At 37.1% G+C, this 18,047-nt stretch overlaps 2 protein-coding genes across 3 annotated transcripts; one reads left to right on the top strand and one right to left on the bottom strand.

The window, feature by feature from the left end:
* Positions 1-68: 68 nt before the first annotated feature.
* Positions 69-16,421, bottom strand: sh3tc1 (SH3 domain and tetratricopeptide repeats 1). Of its 2 annotated transcripts, none has more exons than XM_079434054.1 (18): positions 16,256-16,421; positions 15,383-15,448; positions 14,463-14,593; positions 14,254-14,359; positions 13,487-13,627; positions 13,164-13,362; positions 12,992-13,068; positions 12,101-12,296; positions 11,849-11,979; positions 8,585-8,617; positions 7,381-8,297; positions 6,150-6,909; positions 5,127-5,307; positions 4,482-4,632; positions 3,651-3,773; positions 3,312-3,462; positions 2,465-2,661; positions 69-1,319 (listed from the first exon to the last, which is right to left on the bottom strand). In XM_079434054.1, the coding sequence occupies exons 1-18, from the start codon at positions 16,398-16,400 to the stop codon at positions 1,053-1,055; spliced, it is 3,972 nt and encodes a 1,323-aa protein (XP_079290180.1). In that variant the 5' UTR covers positions 16,401-16,421; the 3' UTR covers positions 69-1,052. The 2 variants fall into 2 exon arrangements, with proteins under 2 accessions (XP_079290180.1, XP_079290181.1); XM_079434055.1 differs by having other exon boundaries at positions 12,101-12,293.
* LOC306880516 (gametocyte-specific factor 1) lies at positions 8,499-12,019 on the top strand. The gene is made up of 6 exons (XM_079434076.1): positions 8,499-9,091; positions 9,193-9,290; positions 10,707-10,833; positions 10,930-11,013; positions 11,120-11,189; positions 11,322-12,019. Exons 1-6 carry the CDS (start codon positions 9,028-9,030, stop codon positions 11,395-11,397), a joined length of 519 nt encoding a protein of 172 aa, XP_079290202.1. The 5' UTR covers positions 8,499-9,027; the 3' UTR covers positions 11,398-12,019.
* Positions 16,422-18,047: the final 1,626 nt, after the last annotated feature.

Raw genomic sequence — 18,047 nt, 5'->3', positions numbered from 1 at the left:
TCTACAGCATAATTTATCCATATTTCATTATGAAATTACTAATGCTTAAGTGGGACAAAACATTCTTAGATTCAACCAACTGCATTTAATATCAATTTAAATTATAATACATTTTAATTTAATTGCAAATTAACATGCAGTTAAATGTCTGAAAACATTACATTCAGTTCACACTGTAAATATGCTAAAGTGTACTTCTTTCACATGAAACTGATCTGACATAAAATAACCATTCTTTCACAAACATCATTTCAGCTTACTCCACTGCACTAGGTCTGCTGATTGTCCTGTTTGATCTGGACTGAGTCATAATAAACTGCTCGGATACCAACAGATCTATTGTTAGGATGAAAACCAAAAGAGTAGAACTGTGATTGTAGGATCTTGACAAGGGCTCACTAGCACTCAAGATTTGCATTGTTATAAATTACCTTGATACATTATACTGTAAGCAATTAAATATTAAATCCACTTTTTATTGGTGACCATAGTCTCTTTTTACATCTGAATACCGCCAAGGCACTCGGCCCTACAGTGCCAGTGGATTTGTTTTCACTGAACTGGGAGGGTTTGGACCAAGTCATGTATTTCATCAGGCATGAACATGTTTATTTAAAACTATAACTCCTGTCATTCTCTGCAATTAGTATAAACAGAACAGCCCTTGTTGAGGTAAAAATGTGTTCACTGACATCACTTGCATGTGTCAAACTAAGGTAATAAGATTTTACAGAATGGAAAGCCAGAAACAACAAATCCTACAATTTTAGACAAATATTTTCCTTAAGAAAGAAAGAAAGAAAGAAAATTGTATCTGTTTTTTGGTTACTTCCAACATGGGATATTGAGCCAAACGGACAATGCCTGAAAGTTGCATTGCTTACACTCCAGTAAACACTCGCCGGACCAATCAACATGTCTCATGAGTCAGACATTCCGTAAATCAACTAATATACATAACATCCAGCAAATAAACATAAACATGGGAAATTCACACACAAGTCAAATCAAAAGCATGCAGTGGAAGTTTCATATCCCATTAGAGTCCAGCTCTATCTAGTTGCCCCAGTTATTGTGTTTTTGTACTGGGCTGTGGTCCTGAAGCTGTAGTCTGGTGCCAGGTTGATACGGCGAATATGGAGATCATTAGCGAAAGCTCTCGCTCGCTGGTAGAAAAACAGCGAGAGTTCACGGTCCATGAGACAGTTGTGATAGATGGTGGCCAACTGAGTGCACAGCTCTAGCTGGGACCTCTTGTTGCCCAGATCCATAGCAGCAGCCAAGGCCAGGTGATAATAGCCAGCAGCATCAAATGGGTCCTTGAATACAGAGAGAGAGAAGATTTACAATATTAGTAGCTATTGTTTTATTAAGAGATTAAAATATTAGTCCTGTTGTTCTATTAGGAGATTAAAATATTAGTCATTGTTCTATTAAGAGATAAAAATATTAGACATATTGATCTATAAAGAGATTAAAATATAATTTTTCTATCAAGAGATTAAAATATTACTCCTATTATTCTATTAAGAGATTAAAGTATTAGTTGCTATTGATTCACTTAGTGCAATGTGCTTTTCATTTTGAAATATCATGGTTATCGACAATACCAGGATATCACAATAACAATATTTCATTTTTTAAATATCACGATTATCGTCAATACCATACTCCTAATGGATACCATAGCTTCCGCACTGCATCTAGCAGCAGTGTCTAAAACACCGTTAGTCCAAAATTAAAACTCACCAAATGCCAAATGTTAGTAAAACACAAGCAATGGTGATTATATATAAAATGGTGATACTTGGTTGATAACTGGACATCGCATAAGTAAAGCACTGCACTGTGTTAATTTGTGAGAGGCTCATGATCCAGTGTTTTCAGTGTCTCAGAGCAGCTAAATGCTGCTCCACATGAACTACATATATGCTGGGGGGGTTTGGGTCGCTTGTAACATACATTTAAAAAGCAAATTATGACAACCGTCTGCCCATCTGTAATGAGAATCATTTATCTTTTGTTAGATATTTATATATTTATATGAATTACTATTTATATGAATTACTGAATAGAAATTTAATTTAATTGTTGTTCTGTAAATTTATTGTTATTAAATTTTCATTTTTTATGTCAATAGAATTATTAGATATAGTCTAGGTATAGCATGTGCTTTATATATTTAAATATAAATATATTTTCATTCGAAGTATGAGTAAGCTTCCATTTTTAGGTGTGAATAAATTATAATTTACTGAGTATGTATTTAGACTGCCATCTTCTGGTCAATTTAATGTGTTTTTTTTTTTTTGACTTTCACTTCTCCCAACTTAATTTGTAGAGACAACTATAAGTAAACTATTCATACACTGATTTCTAATTCTATTGTAGTCTCACATTATTGTTTTATCATCGAGACCAGCATGACATTGGCTAAACCAATGGCACACATCCACTGGCTTACCTTTACATCATAGAAGACGATGTCTCCAAGTGTTTTGTAAACCCTGACATAGTAGAGGGCTTCCTCGTCGTACTGCAGGGGTGAGGGGCACAAGGACAAGGCTTTCAGAAAGTGGTGCTCTGCCATTTCAAACTGACCCAGACAATGGTACAATGTGGCGAGTCGATGGAATGCCACCCGCTCATTTAAATCATCAGCTGTGAGAAAATACACAGATAAAGCGAAAGACTGTTATCTGTCTTTAAAGGTTTTTAGCTGTGCACTGTCATGAACATGAGTTTACCATGTGTGCTTTATTCTCAAAACAAGCTAAATATTTGGCAGAAAGCAACAATCTGTGAAGGATCATAAATCAGTATAATACAATGAATAACTTGGTCACAACAAAAGCCACAGTTCTACATAACAGGGTTTAAGGGGAAAATGTGGTAACACTTTATTTCGATAGTCCACTTCAGACATTCTACTAACTGTAAGTAAATTTGCAACTACATGTCAACTAGCAGTCATTAGAGTACTAGTAGACTGTCTGCTTAATATCTTCTAACACTTTATTTTGATGGATCCACAACATTCAACATACTGAGTATATGTCAATTTATTCTACTAACCCTAAACCTACCCTACTGAGAGTTAGAAGACATGTAGTTGCAAATTAATGAGAATTAGTTGACATGTAGTTACAAAGATACTTATAGTTAGTAAAATGTCTAAAGTGGACTATCGAAATAAAGTGTAACCGAAAATGTTGCTAGACTGTTATGAATGTACACATTATATTGTACAAATTAAACATACAAAACTGTAGAGTAATTGAGTGTGCTTGAGTGCACATGTGCTAACCTACCCAGACTAATGCTAATGTCTAATGCAGTTTGAGCGTACTCAATGGCCTCTGAACACTGTCCCAGCTGCAGCAGGAGCTCTGAAAGCTTATTACACAGCCTAAGCTGAGAGCGCACACTGCTCGTCTTCACCGCGATGGGAAGGGCTCTGTCCTAATGAACAAACAGATACACGTTCACAGCACACAGACAAACAAACTGAAGCATTATGATTGTGATTAACGTTTTCTAATAACAAATATTGTAATAAAGGAAATAGCAGGGACCTGACAGTCACAGAGTGCAATCACAACACTGTGTGAAAGACTTCTCTCTTTGTCAACAACGTGTATATGACCTACCCTGTAAAAGCAGATGGCTTTCTCCCTGTCCTGTGAACTGTTGAAGAACACATCTCCAGCTGCCTCCAACATCTCCAGGGTGAAGAGTGTGTCTCCTGTGCTCAAAGCCATGTCCTGGGCTACCTGTCACATAGAGAAAAGGCCTTTAATTCACCTCTAAACCAAATGTCCAGCAACATCATATTTGAAATGCAATTTTGGGATGGCATGCTGTCCCAGGTACTTACCCCCCCCCCCCCCCCCCCCCCCACACACACACACATAGACCTACTCATTCCTTATTATTGCTAACTTCAACATTTAAGTCATTCAAATTATGAAATAACACAAATAGAAGTGTGGGAATTAAGTAGAAAACATATCTAAATATTTTAGCTTCCTTGAGTTGCCATACTTTGTCTAGACTACAGCTCTGCACCAGCGTTGAAACTATTAAAAATGTTTTTCATTAATTGAAATAAAACCAAAATAATATAAAATTAAATGTAAAACTTAAATTATTAGAAACAATGCCTTATTAGTTCCAATTGAAGTACTTAAATTCCTAAAAATAAATGAAAGCTACTGTAAATACAAATAAAAAACTTCTGCACACTCCGAGGTGCAACTTAGATGATTATAAAAGATACTTTGTTGGTAGTGTGTGTTCTCACTATTATACTACATCAGTCAATGCATTTGGACAAATTAGGTATATACAAAGTTCACATAATAATATTTCAGTTTGATTTGGATATTTAATTTATGCTCAAAAGTGATCCCCTGCCTATGGTTCCAGAAACAATAACTCCTAAAAATGTAGGCAGAAATGCAAAAATGAAGAGTTTTCACCTGCACATAGAGGTCCACTAGCTCTGTCTGTTGGAGGATGTGGTAAATCTTTCCCGCCTTTAACCAGGCATGAGCCTCCTTGCGTTTTTTGCCCAAGTCGATGAAGATGCCCAGGCTTTGTTTGGTGTAATCTAAAGCAGCTCTATTGGCTCTGTGAGACGACATGACCAACTTTAGTAAAACTGTCTGCAGTCATTATAATAATGTGTGATGCCTTACTACTGGCAACTCATTATTTTTGCAACAACTTTGGGCTAAGCCACTATGTCCTTCCTGGACACATAAATGGAGTGAGAACTTTATTATATAATTCACCCCAAAAATAAAAAGTCATCATTTGCTCACCCTCATGTCATTTCAGACCTATATGAGTTTTGTGTATTACAAAATAATATATTTTCTGAAGAATGTTGACCAATTGGTTATCACTAACCGTAATTTTGATGGAAAAAAAAACCACTGAGACATTTCTCAAAAATTTTCATTTATGTTTCACAGAAGAAAGCCAACAAAGTGACATTCAACAATGGAGTGAGGTAGGGTGAGTAAATGACTACAAAAAATTCTTTTTTGGATGAACTATCCCTTGTACTGCAGTATATGTTCAGAACATCTCTCTTAAATCTTCTAATAAGCAGGTCTCACTTCTCAGAAGCCAGGTTCAGGTAAAGCTGGCTGATCTTCTCCAGTATCTCTGCCTCTAAGCTCTTGTCTCCTATCCGCTGCAGAAGGTTCAGCTGGTGCTCGTTGTAGATGATACACTGGGCTTCATCCAGACACACCTCTTCGTATAGCTGACACAGGTGACGTGTGGCTTGCAGCTGGCCTGTTGTCATACAAAGAAGAATATATTTTCGAGAGGTAAGTCTAGTGATCAGCAAACCTGTTAATAAACTGGGCCGGATGTGGACATAATAGAATGTAGCCAGGTGGTTAAATTTATGAATCAATTTTTTTTTTATTCAGAATAATGTCCACAGACATGAACAACACTAGGGACAAGTATTAAAGGGATAGTTCACCCAAAAATAAATATTCTGTCATCATTTACTCACACTTCATTCCAAACTCACAAGAATATCATTCATCTTTGAAACACAAATGAAGATATTTTAATGAAACTGATCGATCGATCTCTCTACTGTAAATTTATAATACTTTGATGCTTTAAAAAGTTGATAAAAACATTGTAAAAGCAATCCATATGAATTTAGAGATTTAAATCCAAGTTGTCTGAAGAAATTTAATAGAGGACAATTAAATCTTAACATCTCGTACATCAAATATGTCTGACTTTCCTTTTACAATATTTGATGAGCTCTAAGTATGTGCATTGATCAATGTTTGTATGTAAATAAATAAAAACCTTAATTAAGTCTGTTAATTAAGTTTGAAGCAGCAAAGTTTAGGTGGAGTGGACCTTTAACAGACAGAAAGAAATCTCTCAGGTTTCATTAAAAATGTGTTCACTGAATGAAAGTCTGGAATTAAATGGAGGGAGTAATTGATGACAGAATTATACTCTTAAAGAAATTACATAAAGTAATTTGAGGTTTTATGTTCACTTACAGTCAGAAACCAAACTGTTATGTCTCACTATAGATTTCCCCACATCAAACCGTTCTAGATACTGATACTTGCACTTATACAATTATGATAAACACTTACTATCAATGTGATTGATACACATGGCACTCAGCAGGGCCCATTCGTAGTATATCTTCCCACTCTCATGATTTCCTTGGGAAACAAAGTGTTTTCCCAACTCAAGAAGCACTAAAATAAAACTGAGTTCATGCTCTTCATCCTCAAGCTCAGAGAATAGCTCCACTGACTGAGTGAGGTATTCCTCTGCCAATCTTTTTGCCTTGATTTGCAAACACATGAATCCAAAGTTGGCCAGTGCTATGGCCCAGTTACGTCTATCCTCAAACTCCTCGCATATCTCAATTGCAGCCCGGTAGCTCTCAGCTGCCTGCCGTATGTCCGCTGAGTGTCTGTATGAAATGGCCCGCATGTTGTAAACCACTCCTTCCAACTGAGTAGTACAGTGCTCGGGAAGCGATGACAGCACAGCGTCTAGCACTTCCAGAGCTGTGCCGGGTTGCTGGTTGCAGATGTACAGCCAAGCCAACCATAGGAGAGCTGCAGTAGTGTCTGACTGGCCAACGCTGGACATACCGCTGTGGTCGAGGACAGTGGACATGTAGCGAACAGCTCTGTCAGGCATGCCGTGGATATGGAAGAGCCAGGACAAACACAGAGCGTAGATATGACCCAGCACAGGATCCTTGCTAGAGGGCCCTACAGCAGCGGCACGGGTCAGGTATGGAGCCACTTGTGTTGGGATGGCCACTCCATACAGCTCTGATGCATTTTCCAACAATAGCGAGATACTACAAAGACAGTGTGATGCGGTGGCTCCTACCTGTGAAAGGGAATGGATGAATGCATAAATCAACTGATATAATTTGAATAATTTAAAAAATGTAGTTCATTTTTAAATAAATTCATTAATTAAATATATGAATAATTGTATTAACTATTTAATTTATTGTGTTTAATTAAACAAAATCTAATCATTTCATCCTCTTATTTTTGTTTAATTTTTTTAATTGAATTTTTGCTGTGACAGTGCTGCTACCTGTGAAAAACAATGGATAAATGGACACATTTTTCTTTTTTTTATTTGATGAATTTATTTAATTTTTAAATGTATTTATCTTAATTTATTTATCTATTAAATCATTTTAAAATTAAGTTACACATTATTAAATAAATGTAATGATATAACAATTAACTTTTTATTATAAATAAATTTGTTTTATTTAATACATATTTTATATAATTTACCTAAAATAAGTGCTTTCTGAAACCACTATTAAGTTACAGCACCCACCTGAAGTGATGCTCGCTTTGCACAGCTTTCAGCCAAGCGTGGCTGTCTCTGGTCACTGTAGAGTCTTGCTAACACCAGGAAAACTTGGCTCAATGTCTCATCACATGCTTCAGGAACTTCATCAGCAAGGATCAAAAGCCTTTCAATGAATGGGATTGCACTCATGCCGTCTTTAAGCTTCATGTGGAGCTTCACCAGGAGGAAGCAGGCCCGTGCCTCAGAAGGCTGATTCTTAGCCAGGACGGCTTTTTTTAGTACATATTTTAATACCTCAGGATCCTCACAGCCAAACAAACAATCAGGGACAGCCATCAACAAAGCAGACAAGCGCTCTGAAAAACTGAAAAAATTTTCATGGTTCTTCTGTGTTAGGTAGATGAGTGCCAGGTTGGAGTAAATGGCAGAGAGCAGAAACATGTCTGTGAAACAGTCCCTGGGTACGTTCAAGGCTTCCTCATAATAAACCCGAGCTTGAGAGAACTTTGATCTCCCTGCACAAAGCTGTCCAAGAAGAAAACAAATTCGACTCTGCGCCCATGAGGCATGCTTCTTTCGTGCCAGTTCTCGGGCTACACCTAAATACGCCACTATCTCCTCTTCATCAGAGTGACCCTCGAAATGTGAGATGAGGAATTCTGGGTAAGCCCTGTACAAAAGCAGGAACTCCGGCTGGTGGTCACGGCTGCTCAAGAATGAAAGCAGTGCATGATGTTCATCTGGACTGCTGGTGTTGTCCTGCTCTAAGCAGACAGAAAAACATGGGCTTCCCCGGGACGACTCTGTATCATCAGCTTCTTTCTTCATCTGTTGCTTGATGCTGACTGATGAAACATCATTTCTTTGAGACTCATCTACCTCACTCAAAATGTGTTTGACTTTCTGTTTTAGGTTGTTTAATTCTGTCTGATGAATCTTGTCTGAAGACAAAGAAGAAAATAACAAATAAATGTTTAAATGAACAGATCATTATTTTAATCAGCCCATCCTATGCATGCATCAATCTAGACATTAGTCATATACAAAAATTACTCTTTACACATAAAATTTGATTAAATAATTAGTTAGTAATAGTTTTGATTTATTTGCTCTGAATGGACAAACAAATAATAGACATAGACAGACGGACGGACGGACAGACAGACTGACAGATAGACAGATAGATAGACAGATAGATAGACAGATAGATAGATAGATATTTACTCACTGTGAACTGATCCTGGAGTTTCTTTTGCCAGATCTGTGGTAGGTAAAACAAACGCTTGTTAAAGGAAATAAATTAAGAAAGAATTAAGAAATGTAAATACAACTTTTTAATTCAAGTCATGTTTCCTGTCATGTTGGTTCATTTCCGAGCGCTTGAGCGCCTCAAGTGGCCTTATAATGTAAATCGCGCCAGGTGCTTTAGAACTATTGATTACACGGCAGAGCAAAACTGCTGTCTGTCTGTCATTTATGTGCAAATATAACCCACAAACACAGTAAAGAAAACCCGCGCAAAGTATTATTATCTTAAGTATTATTTCTCTCTACCGTAACGACAGCTTTGTTTTATAAGCACCGCGACTGGTAACGTTAGACGACTGTTTTAGTGATAACGACGCTCTGTTTTAGCTCTCATTTAAACCCGCTGGACGGTGACTGAGAAAGATGCCGAAGAAAGGCAGCGGATCAAAGCCCGCTGTTTCAGCTCCACGATGGGAAGAAGTTCAAGGTAAAACGCAGATAGTGCTGATGATGGAGCGCCAATAACATCAGCACATGACATAGGTTTATATTATTTTACAGTTGCTTTAATTATTACGGGTTTTACAGATTTCTGCAACCCTGACAAACTGCTGTTGTGCCCCTATGACCCACATCATCTGATCCGAGCCTGTCGGTTCCCATACCATCTCATCAAATGCAGGAAGGTGTGTGTGCAGAACAAAAAATCCCTCTTACATCTTAATTGATTCATCCCCACACTGTTCTGTTATGAGCTATTATCAGTTCTTAACCAGTAAACATTCAATGGGGCCACAAGATTCCTTAAAAGTAACTTAATTAACATGCTAAAAAATAAACCTGCTAATAGTCCAGATGTAATTTAGGCCTACAAAATGTACTGTAAATGAGTGAAAAATGGAAAATCTGTCATTTGACAGCTATAGTACAAACATTTCAGTGATTCAGCAGCTATTTTATTTTAAATTTAATAAATATATAGTCAATTCTGTCTAATGGGATTGTTTCCCCACACCAGAATGCAAAAACAAAGCAGCTATGATGGACTGCTATAATGAAATTGAAAGTCCTTGGCTTAAACATTGATTAAATACAGTGTTGGCCGAAATGATTAGAACATTAGTATTTTCACCAGCTATTTTTTTAAGACAGTTATTTATATATTTTGCTGTAGTGTGTAAGTAGGAAATATCAGTTTACATTTCCAAACATTCATTTTGCCATTAATTGTAAAAATCCAGCGAGATTTTAGTTTGCACAAGGAGTCTGACAACAGCCAGTGCTCCACACAGAGATATTATCCCATCACGATCCAGTCTGTCTGGAATGACATGAAGAAGCAGACCAAACTGAGACAGACTAACTCCAGAAGAACTGTTGCAACGTCTCCAAGATGCTTCAAGAAACCTACCTGCAAAGCTTCCTGAAAAACTATGCACAAGTGCACCTAGGGCAGTTAAGCTGCTTTAAACACAAAGGATGGTCGCACCAAATGTTGATTTAATTTAGTTAAGTTAATTGATAAAGAAAATCTATTTATTACATTATTTTTGACAGCATCCATTTTACACAAGTGCCTAAAACTTTTAACAGTACTGCAGCTTTGCAGGTATGTTTCTTGAAGCATCTCAGAGACGTTGCCACAGTTCTTCTGGATTTAGTCTGTATTTAACACTATTCTTGTGGTTCAGTGCAAGCTGATGTTCTGTCAGTCGGTTGTTGATTGGATGGAGGCAGAATGTTAGTTTGCAGTCAATTATAAGAAAAGAGTATAGTTTAAGTGAACTAAATAATTGGTCCAGCATACAGTATGCTGCCATTTTCACTGGAAGATCGAGGGATGATCGTTTTGACATTTTGAATAACATTACGAGGTCAAAACAATTAAATTAGACATTTGCATGGATGAATTCTATAACATGAATTTACCAAACAGACAGGGTGAATTTCATGTCATGCTAAGTTCTTACCAAGTTACTGATTTAATATCAGCAACTAGACTTGCAGTCCTAGAAGAAAACTACTTCTGTTTCATTGTGATGTTAAGACTTTTAAAAGTGTTGAGCACTGATAAATGTCTGTGATATTAATGTCATTTGTAGAATCATCCTGAATTGGTTGGTGAATTATGGACTTGTCCATTCAATGCACGCCACTTGATGAGAAAACATGAGCTATCCCTTCACATCTCAACCTGTGTGGACCGGTGCTCTGTTAATAACACCTGCGGTAAGCTCTGTTTTACCCTTTCACCTTCATCATGTTGGATTATTGCAGACACACTCCGTGCATGATGAATTCTTAATGCTTAATGTACAATGGCAGTGGCCAGTGACAAGACTGATAGCAAGTTTCAAATCCCAGTGAGCACCTGGACTGCGCCTCTGTGTGATGAAGACTGGGATGAAGGTAACATTTAGATCTGTATCCCGAGTAAATGGCAAATTATTATACCCCAAAGATAAAATTTTGAACTTAAGGAGCATAATATGGGCATTGTGTCTGTGCCTTACAGAGGTGGACAAGCTTGTAACTTCAGTGCCATCTTTTGTCTGGGATGAGTCGAAATCACTTCCTCAGGACAGGTCAGTATAGAGCTAACTTCACAACAACATTACTGAATCATACACAGCAGCATTTAGGATTTTTTTGATCAGATTGGTTGAATCTTCAATTAAAACAACAAAATCGTGACTGCACATCTCTCTTTGTATTAGGGAAAACCCCAGCGCCTCCAGCAATGTGATTGCTGGTCTCAGAGCACCACGAGTTCTTCCCTGGATGAGCAACTGATTTTTGAGTTTTTTAGTGTGTCAACCATGTCAAGAGTATTCCTGTACAAATGACATTGAATCCTGTTAGTGTTGGTTGCTTGTTCTGGCATTTCTTGTATAGGTCACTAGTTCTTGCATTGACAAATTAGTTTCTTAATCTTCAGTTTATTTTTCCAAAGGTGGAGTAGTAAAGATGGTTTAGGTTCTTAGCTGTGTTTACACCACACAAAAGAAAAGCTTACGACCAGGATATACAGAATACAAGACTTTAATTGATGTGTTTTCGCTTTGTGCCTGTAATTCTACCTCTGTGGTGTGTTAGGAACGCCTCTTTTTGGTAAAAAAAAAAAAATAGTTCAAAGTTTTTTCTTAGACAAATCCTGTTCATAGCACAGATACTGTTGTAAAGGCAAAGAAACCTTTATTTAATTATCCTAAAATGTTGAGATTCAAATCCCTGTGAGCCTTACCAAGTTTGTAGTTTGTGCCAACATCAGACTGGCATATTTTCTTCAATAAAGCAATAGTGTCCTCTTTAATTTTGTCCTGATCCAAGGTAGCAATTTGTCTGTCCTCGTCTTTCAAGAATATGTCAGATGATCTGTAATGGAAGCATAGGATAAAGTTAAAGTATCGAGCGTAAAATTGTGAAAACTGTCATTTAAGATAAACCACATAACAGAAATACTACTTGAAATACTCATAAAATGACAAGCACTTACTCACAAAATGAACTGGTTGTTTTGACCAGGTTGGTTTTGACGAGTCCGATATCCCCAGTTCTCTCCAATTTTCCCATAAACCAATCAAAACAGGCTACCAGGAGGCCCAGGATGATGATACGTTCACCAGCCTGGAAGCTCAGTTCATCTGGCCTGTCGGCATTATACTCTTCTGTGGCCTCACATACCCCTACTGCTGTGAGAGATATTGTTACAATTGTGATAGAGTTAAATTGTGATGATGACAATGCCACTCTGTTACATTATTTAATTTTTTATTTTTAGTTCCTAAAAAATGAATTCAAGTTTTTAAATATATTTCAGAGTAAATCCTCCATATTTTGTGTGCAGCTTATATCCACTTCCTCTCTTCACTTACCCTCAATCATTGATTTACAGCTTTTTCAATGACAGTAAAGACTTTTACATTACAACATTTTCTTTTTTAAATAAATACTGTTCTTTTGAACTTTTTATTCATCAAAGAATCCTAAAAAAAATAATAGGCAGCACAACCATTTTCAACTACATAAAAAAAAATGTTTCTAATAAGATATCAATAAGAAATCCTTCTTTAGCACCAAATCAGCATTTTACAGTGATTTCTGAAGGATCATGTGACACTGGAGACTGAAGTAATGACTGCTGAAAATTCAGCTTTGCCATCACAGGAATAAATGGCATTTTAAAATATATTAAAATAGAAAACAGTTATTTTAAATTGTAATAATATTTCACAATATTATTGATTTTACTGTATTTCTGATCAAATAAATGCTTCTGTGCATGGTGAGCCTAAGAGACTTTCAAAATCATTACCAAATCTTACCAACTACAAAACATTGAACAGGATATATCAAATAACGTACAATTATTTAAACATTTTCTCACCAATCTGGAAGGGAAGGTCACTTGTGTCCTTTCCACCACCCACTAATATACTCTCTGGGCAGGACTTTAGAAACCACCTTGGGAAGTAAAAAAAAGAAATCCATTGTTCTTAGTTCTGTGTCCTGTTGATTTTATGTCAATAAGTTAATATGAAATTCAGAAGGTGACATACTCATGAAAGGGAATGACCGGCTCCAGAGCTGGTTTTGGTTTGGTTCCTCTTGCCCCATCTGCAAGTGACAGCACTGTCCACCCTGATCCTAGGAATGGAGGCTCAAACAAAGCGATATCCCCCTTCTCCAGATAAAGGTCGCTACCTGACGTAGAGCTATCAAACATCTGATTTGCTGTGCAGCATCCAAAGAAAGACCCTAAAAAGTAAACAATATCGTTTTATTACAAATAGCACTGATATTCACTCATACATGTGCCAGTCTGTTTCTAAAATTAAATATACAGTAGGCTATATACTGTGCATAAACGCTATTTATTTACCTTCTTGCATGAGAAAGCCTTTATACATCAGATTTAGTGTCTCTTCTTTAATTGAGATCTCAATTCCTGAATGCTGATTAAGGGAGATTAACCAGAACTCCTGGTTCATGAGAAGGTTTTCCATACACTGACCCAAGAAGCCTGGTGGAAATTACACATTTGGTAAGTCTTTTGGGATATTTAGCTTTTAATATTCACTACTGATTATTGATCCTTCAGAAATCATTCTAATATGCTGATTTGGTGCTCAATTATTATTGGTGCTGAAGTTATTAATATTGATTCTTATTATTATCAAGCTTGGATTCTTTGATGAATGCAACATTTTTATGAAATAGAAATCCTCTTTAACATTCTTAGTGTCTTTATTGTCACTTTAGCTCAATTCAAGGCATATTACAATATTTTCCCCCATTTTTCTCTCTCAAATTGATCTTACCCCATACTTTTGAATGGTAGTGTCTCATGGTTTCCACATGAAGCAGAAAAAAATGTTTTCAACATTGATTATAATAAGAAATAAATTCTTGAGCACCAAATCAGCATTTTAGATTTCTGAAGGATCGTGTGATGCTTTTAATCATTTCACAATATGACTATTTTTACTGTATTTTGAATCAAATAAATGCAGCTTTGGTGAGCATAAATAAGAGACTAAACAAACATAAAAAATCTCATTTTTGGTAGTGCACCTGACTCTTACAGTACTTGACATTATTAATAAATGCATACAAAAGTATATCTGTGGCACTGAAATAAGAACAGACCCATTTTGTGGTATGTGCTGAACTTCCATATTTCTTCAAGTGTTTTAAAGGTGATGAATATAGTCCTTTCCTCACTATTGATGGATACAAAATGAGCAGACAACTCCTGCAAGACAGGGAAGCAAGTATGTCAAATGTGTGTATTTATCTGAAATACATTTCAGAAAGGTTTTGAATATTTGATGTAGTCTGAATAGGGATGATCATACAGAGATTAAGGTCATGACCCCTGAGAGGTCAGCTTCCAGCACACAAAGTTTCCTGCAAAGCACTTCCTGTGTGCCCTCATCGGCAGGAAGTCGATCTGGCCCCTCCACCATAGCCAGCTGCATAGCCAAAACTGCAACAGGAAACGGCGTATACAGTTAACATTATATCTACCACTGCATTCAACCCTAACAGATCAGCCTACACATGGAAAATATTCCAGTCAGCTAGTAAATGTGTAAGGAAAGTGAATAAGTGATGCAAAGAGGACAGTCAGTTAATATGAGGTGACACAATAAACCAAACTTTTATACTGCTGTAAATTCCAGGACTAGTTCTACTATTCAATTATAATCTAAAACATTCATCTCAAGAGCAATGTTTGTGGTTCAATCCACAGTTTAGATTTTGTATTTTACTATAATCATGTGATATTTCACTGCTGTGTTTAACAGATAGGGTTAATAAATGACAGTCAATGGGCTTTGTAAAGTCCAATGTATGATCTCTAAAAGTTACTCTTTTTTTGAGTGTCACCAAAGCGGGTCAGAGTTCAATTTAAAGGAATAGGTCATCAAAAACTGAAATTCTGTCATTTACTCACCCTTTCCCTCTACTGTGGAACATAAAATATATTTTGAGAAATCTCTAAGTAACTGTACAAGGTTCCAAACATTATTTAGAATATCTTCTTTCGTGTTTCATTAAGTCATACAGGTTTGGAATGACATAATGGTGAATAAATTGACTTAGAAACTTGTCTCAGAGTACGTTGACCAAGAACTGCCAACTCTGGACAGTTTTTCTACATATTCTGTTATTATGTGATTAAGACAATGGAGGCAAAGTCATCAGGATTTATTCACATCAGTCACAGTGTACTAAGAGGACGTTAGTATTTTATATGGAGAGCTGGAGTCACCTGTTGGTATATTATCATCAGAAACTCCTGAAGTACCTTTGATGCTTCCTCTTGAGGGCTTAAAATCTGAAAAGAAATTGACACACTCCCTTAAACTTGGTCTTAACAACAATGTGGGTCATTTCTGTACCTTTTTAACACTTTAGATAATTGGGTTGTAGTTTAGGGAATTTTACATCAGCCTTTCAGAAATACTGTAGTCAAGTCCAGACATTTAAACTTTAATAATTCTAACTTAATTACCTTTACAGGATGGACATTGAAACCTGTTAACCATTGAGTAGTGCAGGATATACAGGTAGCTTACACGATTCTTAACTTGAATATTTTAGTGACAAACCAGTTAATACCACAAAACATCACAGAATCCATAATTAATATGTATATATTGATGTGCTATTGCATTCCCATCCAAAATGGTGATGTCACTTCCTAGGGGATGATGCCATTGTTAGTTTCAGGGATTTTACAAAAGAATAACAGGATAGAAATTGAAGGACACAGAAAAGTTAAATAAAATTCAATGTTCATAAGATCCAAAGCAAGAAATACCTAGAAGTTTAGATTTCCATTCTTCTGTGCTTAGAAGTCATTGCAAAGCACTTGGAGAGCAACATCTTCTCAAACCAAAGAACTAGGCTACTACAATTATTTAGAATTATCCCATATGTTCACTTAAGCTAACTGAAAAATTGTGATAAAAGAAAATATGATTTTCATAGGCCTATTTATACATTTTTATCCAGTAACCTATCAGGCAGTGCAATATGTATGGCCAAATTATTCAAAACTTAAGATCAACTTCATACGTTCATTAATATCTTTAATCTCTTAATTCTCTATGCTGGTCGTGCTGCTCAACCGCGTCCCTACCTCGAGATGAAGACTCCATAATATTATCCCATTCATTGTGTGTGTACTCAGTCGACAGCTCTCTGCGTATCGTTCGAATTCCATCCGGATTGGACTCCAAGCCGTTCCCGGTTTTGGACGAGTTTCTACGAACCGCGGCTGACATCCCGCCAGAGTTCCGAGAGGAGAAGCGAATGGTAATGTAGATCACGCGCTCACCGCGCTGTCACCAAATAAAAGCGCACAGGTGGCGGAACTGATTTTGAGAGGGTATGTTACATCATACAATACAAGATTGCACGGACTCAAGTCCTTAATGAAGGCGAAAAGAAAACGAACGTCCAGAACAACAGGCAACAGGTCCAGCTACTCCCTACACCCCTGTCGGAGGTGTGTGCGTTATGTGATTTTGGCATCAGTAAGCAATTTTGTTTTTAAAAATAAATAACCTTGGGAAAAACCTTGGCACGCAAAGTTTCAGCAAAAGTTAATAATCACACGGTGTGAGTGAAGAAGTAAAGAATTGCTGGTGGTCCGTATTATGAGTGTAAACTTAGGTGTGTCTGTGTATTTGGGTGAACTCAGAAAACTTCAGAGGAAGAGTGTCAGCATTTCCCCTTCCTCTCTGGTTGCCTAAAGGAAAGTGGAGTTTTACCCTCGTAGCTATTATGTGGGTACAATTTTTATGGTGGGGGTCAAATATGGTGTGTGATTTCCTGACGCTCAAATTAGAGCATGGCTATATGCTAAGATCATGGGTTCAATTGAAACTGATAAATATCTATGCCTTCAGCGCAAGTTTCAAATGGTTTACACTCTCGTTTCTCTGAAACTGGACAAAATTGAAACAGGAGACTTTGTCACAAGACAGATGTCACAAAGCCCATTTTAGGACTCAATTTTGACCAGATGTGTAGTTACTGCGCTTTGCCTTAGGACGGCAGAATAGTTTAAAGAGAGTACCCTAATGTGTTTTTTTTATTTTTTTATCTCCCCCTTAAAATCTAGTCAAAGTGTATTATGATAGAAGTGTATTCTAAAAAATGCAATGTAAACGTAAAAAATGAATTATAAAATGAATTATGAAATGAGATTATAGCCTAAAACTATTATAGCCTCATTGTTACGGTAGTAGTCAGGACACAGAGGATTAGTGAACAATGCAGGATGTTTATTGATTTAGCAGAGTAAATAAGGCAGATGAAGGCGAGTTGAGACTTGAATGAGATGCAGAAAGGATATACTGAGAGATGTTGTATCTTGCCAGGAACTTGTGGAAGCAGCACACACCCCTGCATGACGGTGGAGATGAAGAACGATGATGCATGGAGGAAGACAGACGATGGAGACACAGGGAACCAACGATGGAGAGGAGTAGGAGGTAAATAGTAATAATAATAATAATTCATTACATTTATATAGCGCTTTTCTGCTTTTCTAAGCACTCAAAGCGCTCTACATTGTGAGGGGTGGTGTCTCCTCGTCCACCACCAGTGTGCAGCATCCACCTGGATGATGCGACGGCAGCCATAGTGCGCCAGAACGCCCACCACACACCATCTTACTGGTGGAGAGGAGACAGAGTGATGAAGCCAATCAGTGTAAGGGGATGATTAGGAGGCCATGATGGTCAGAGACCAATGGGCAAATTTGGGATTTTTAATGACCACAGAGAGTCAGGACCTCGGTTTAACGTCTCATCCGAAAGACAGTGCTTTTTTTGACAGTATAGTGTCCCCGTCACTATACTGGGGCGTTAGGACCCACACAGACCACAGGGTGAGCACCCCCTGCTGGCCTCACTAACACCTCT

This window comes from Barbus barbus, assembly GCF_936440315.1.
Source record: "Barbus barbus genome assembly, chromosome: 2".
In the NCBI taxonomy this organism is placed as follows: Eukaryota; Metazoa; Chordata; class Actinopteri; order Cypriniformes; family Cyprinidae; genus Barbus; species Barbus barbus.
This window is presented reverse-complemented; position numbering and strand designations above follow the sequence as displayed.

What these genes read in the sequence shown, in the direction of transcription:
- sh3tc1 (XM_079434054.1), bottom strand. Translation starts at nt 16,400, where the DNA reads ATGTCAGCCGCGGTTCGTAGAAACTCGTCCAAAACCGGGAACGGCTTG. An exon ending in CAGCACATACCACAAAATGG is followed by an intron (nt 13,628 to 14,253) that starts GTCTGTTCTTAT and finishes AATTTCCACCAG; the next exon opens with GCTTCTTGGGTCAGTGTATG. An exon ending in TGACCTTCCCTTCCAGATTG is followed by an intron (nt 12,297 to 12,991) that starts GTGAGAAAATGT and finishes TATCTCTCACAG; the next exon opens with CAGTAGGGGTATGTGAGGCC.
- LOC306880516 (XM_079434076.1), top strand. Translation starts at nt 9,028, where the DNA reads ATGCCGAAGAAAGGCAGCGGATCAAAGCCCGCTGTTTCAGCTCCACGA. An exon ending in ATCTCATCAAATGCAGGAAG is followed by an intron (nt 9,291 to 10,706) that starts GTGTGTGTGCAG and finishes TGTCATTTGTAG; the next exon opens with AATCATCCTGAATTGGTTGG. An exon ending in CTCTGTTAATAACACCTGCG is followed by an intron (nt 10,834 to 10,929) that starts GTAAGCTCTGTT and finishes GTACAATGGCAG; the next exon opens with TGGCCAGTGACAAGACTGAT.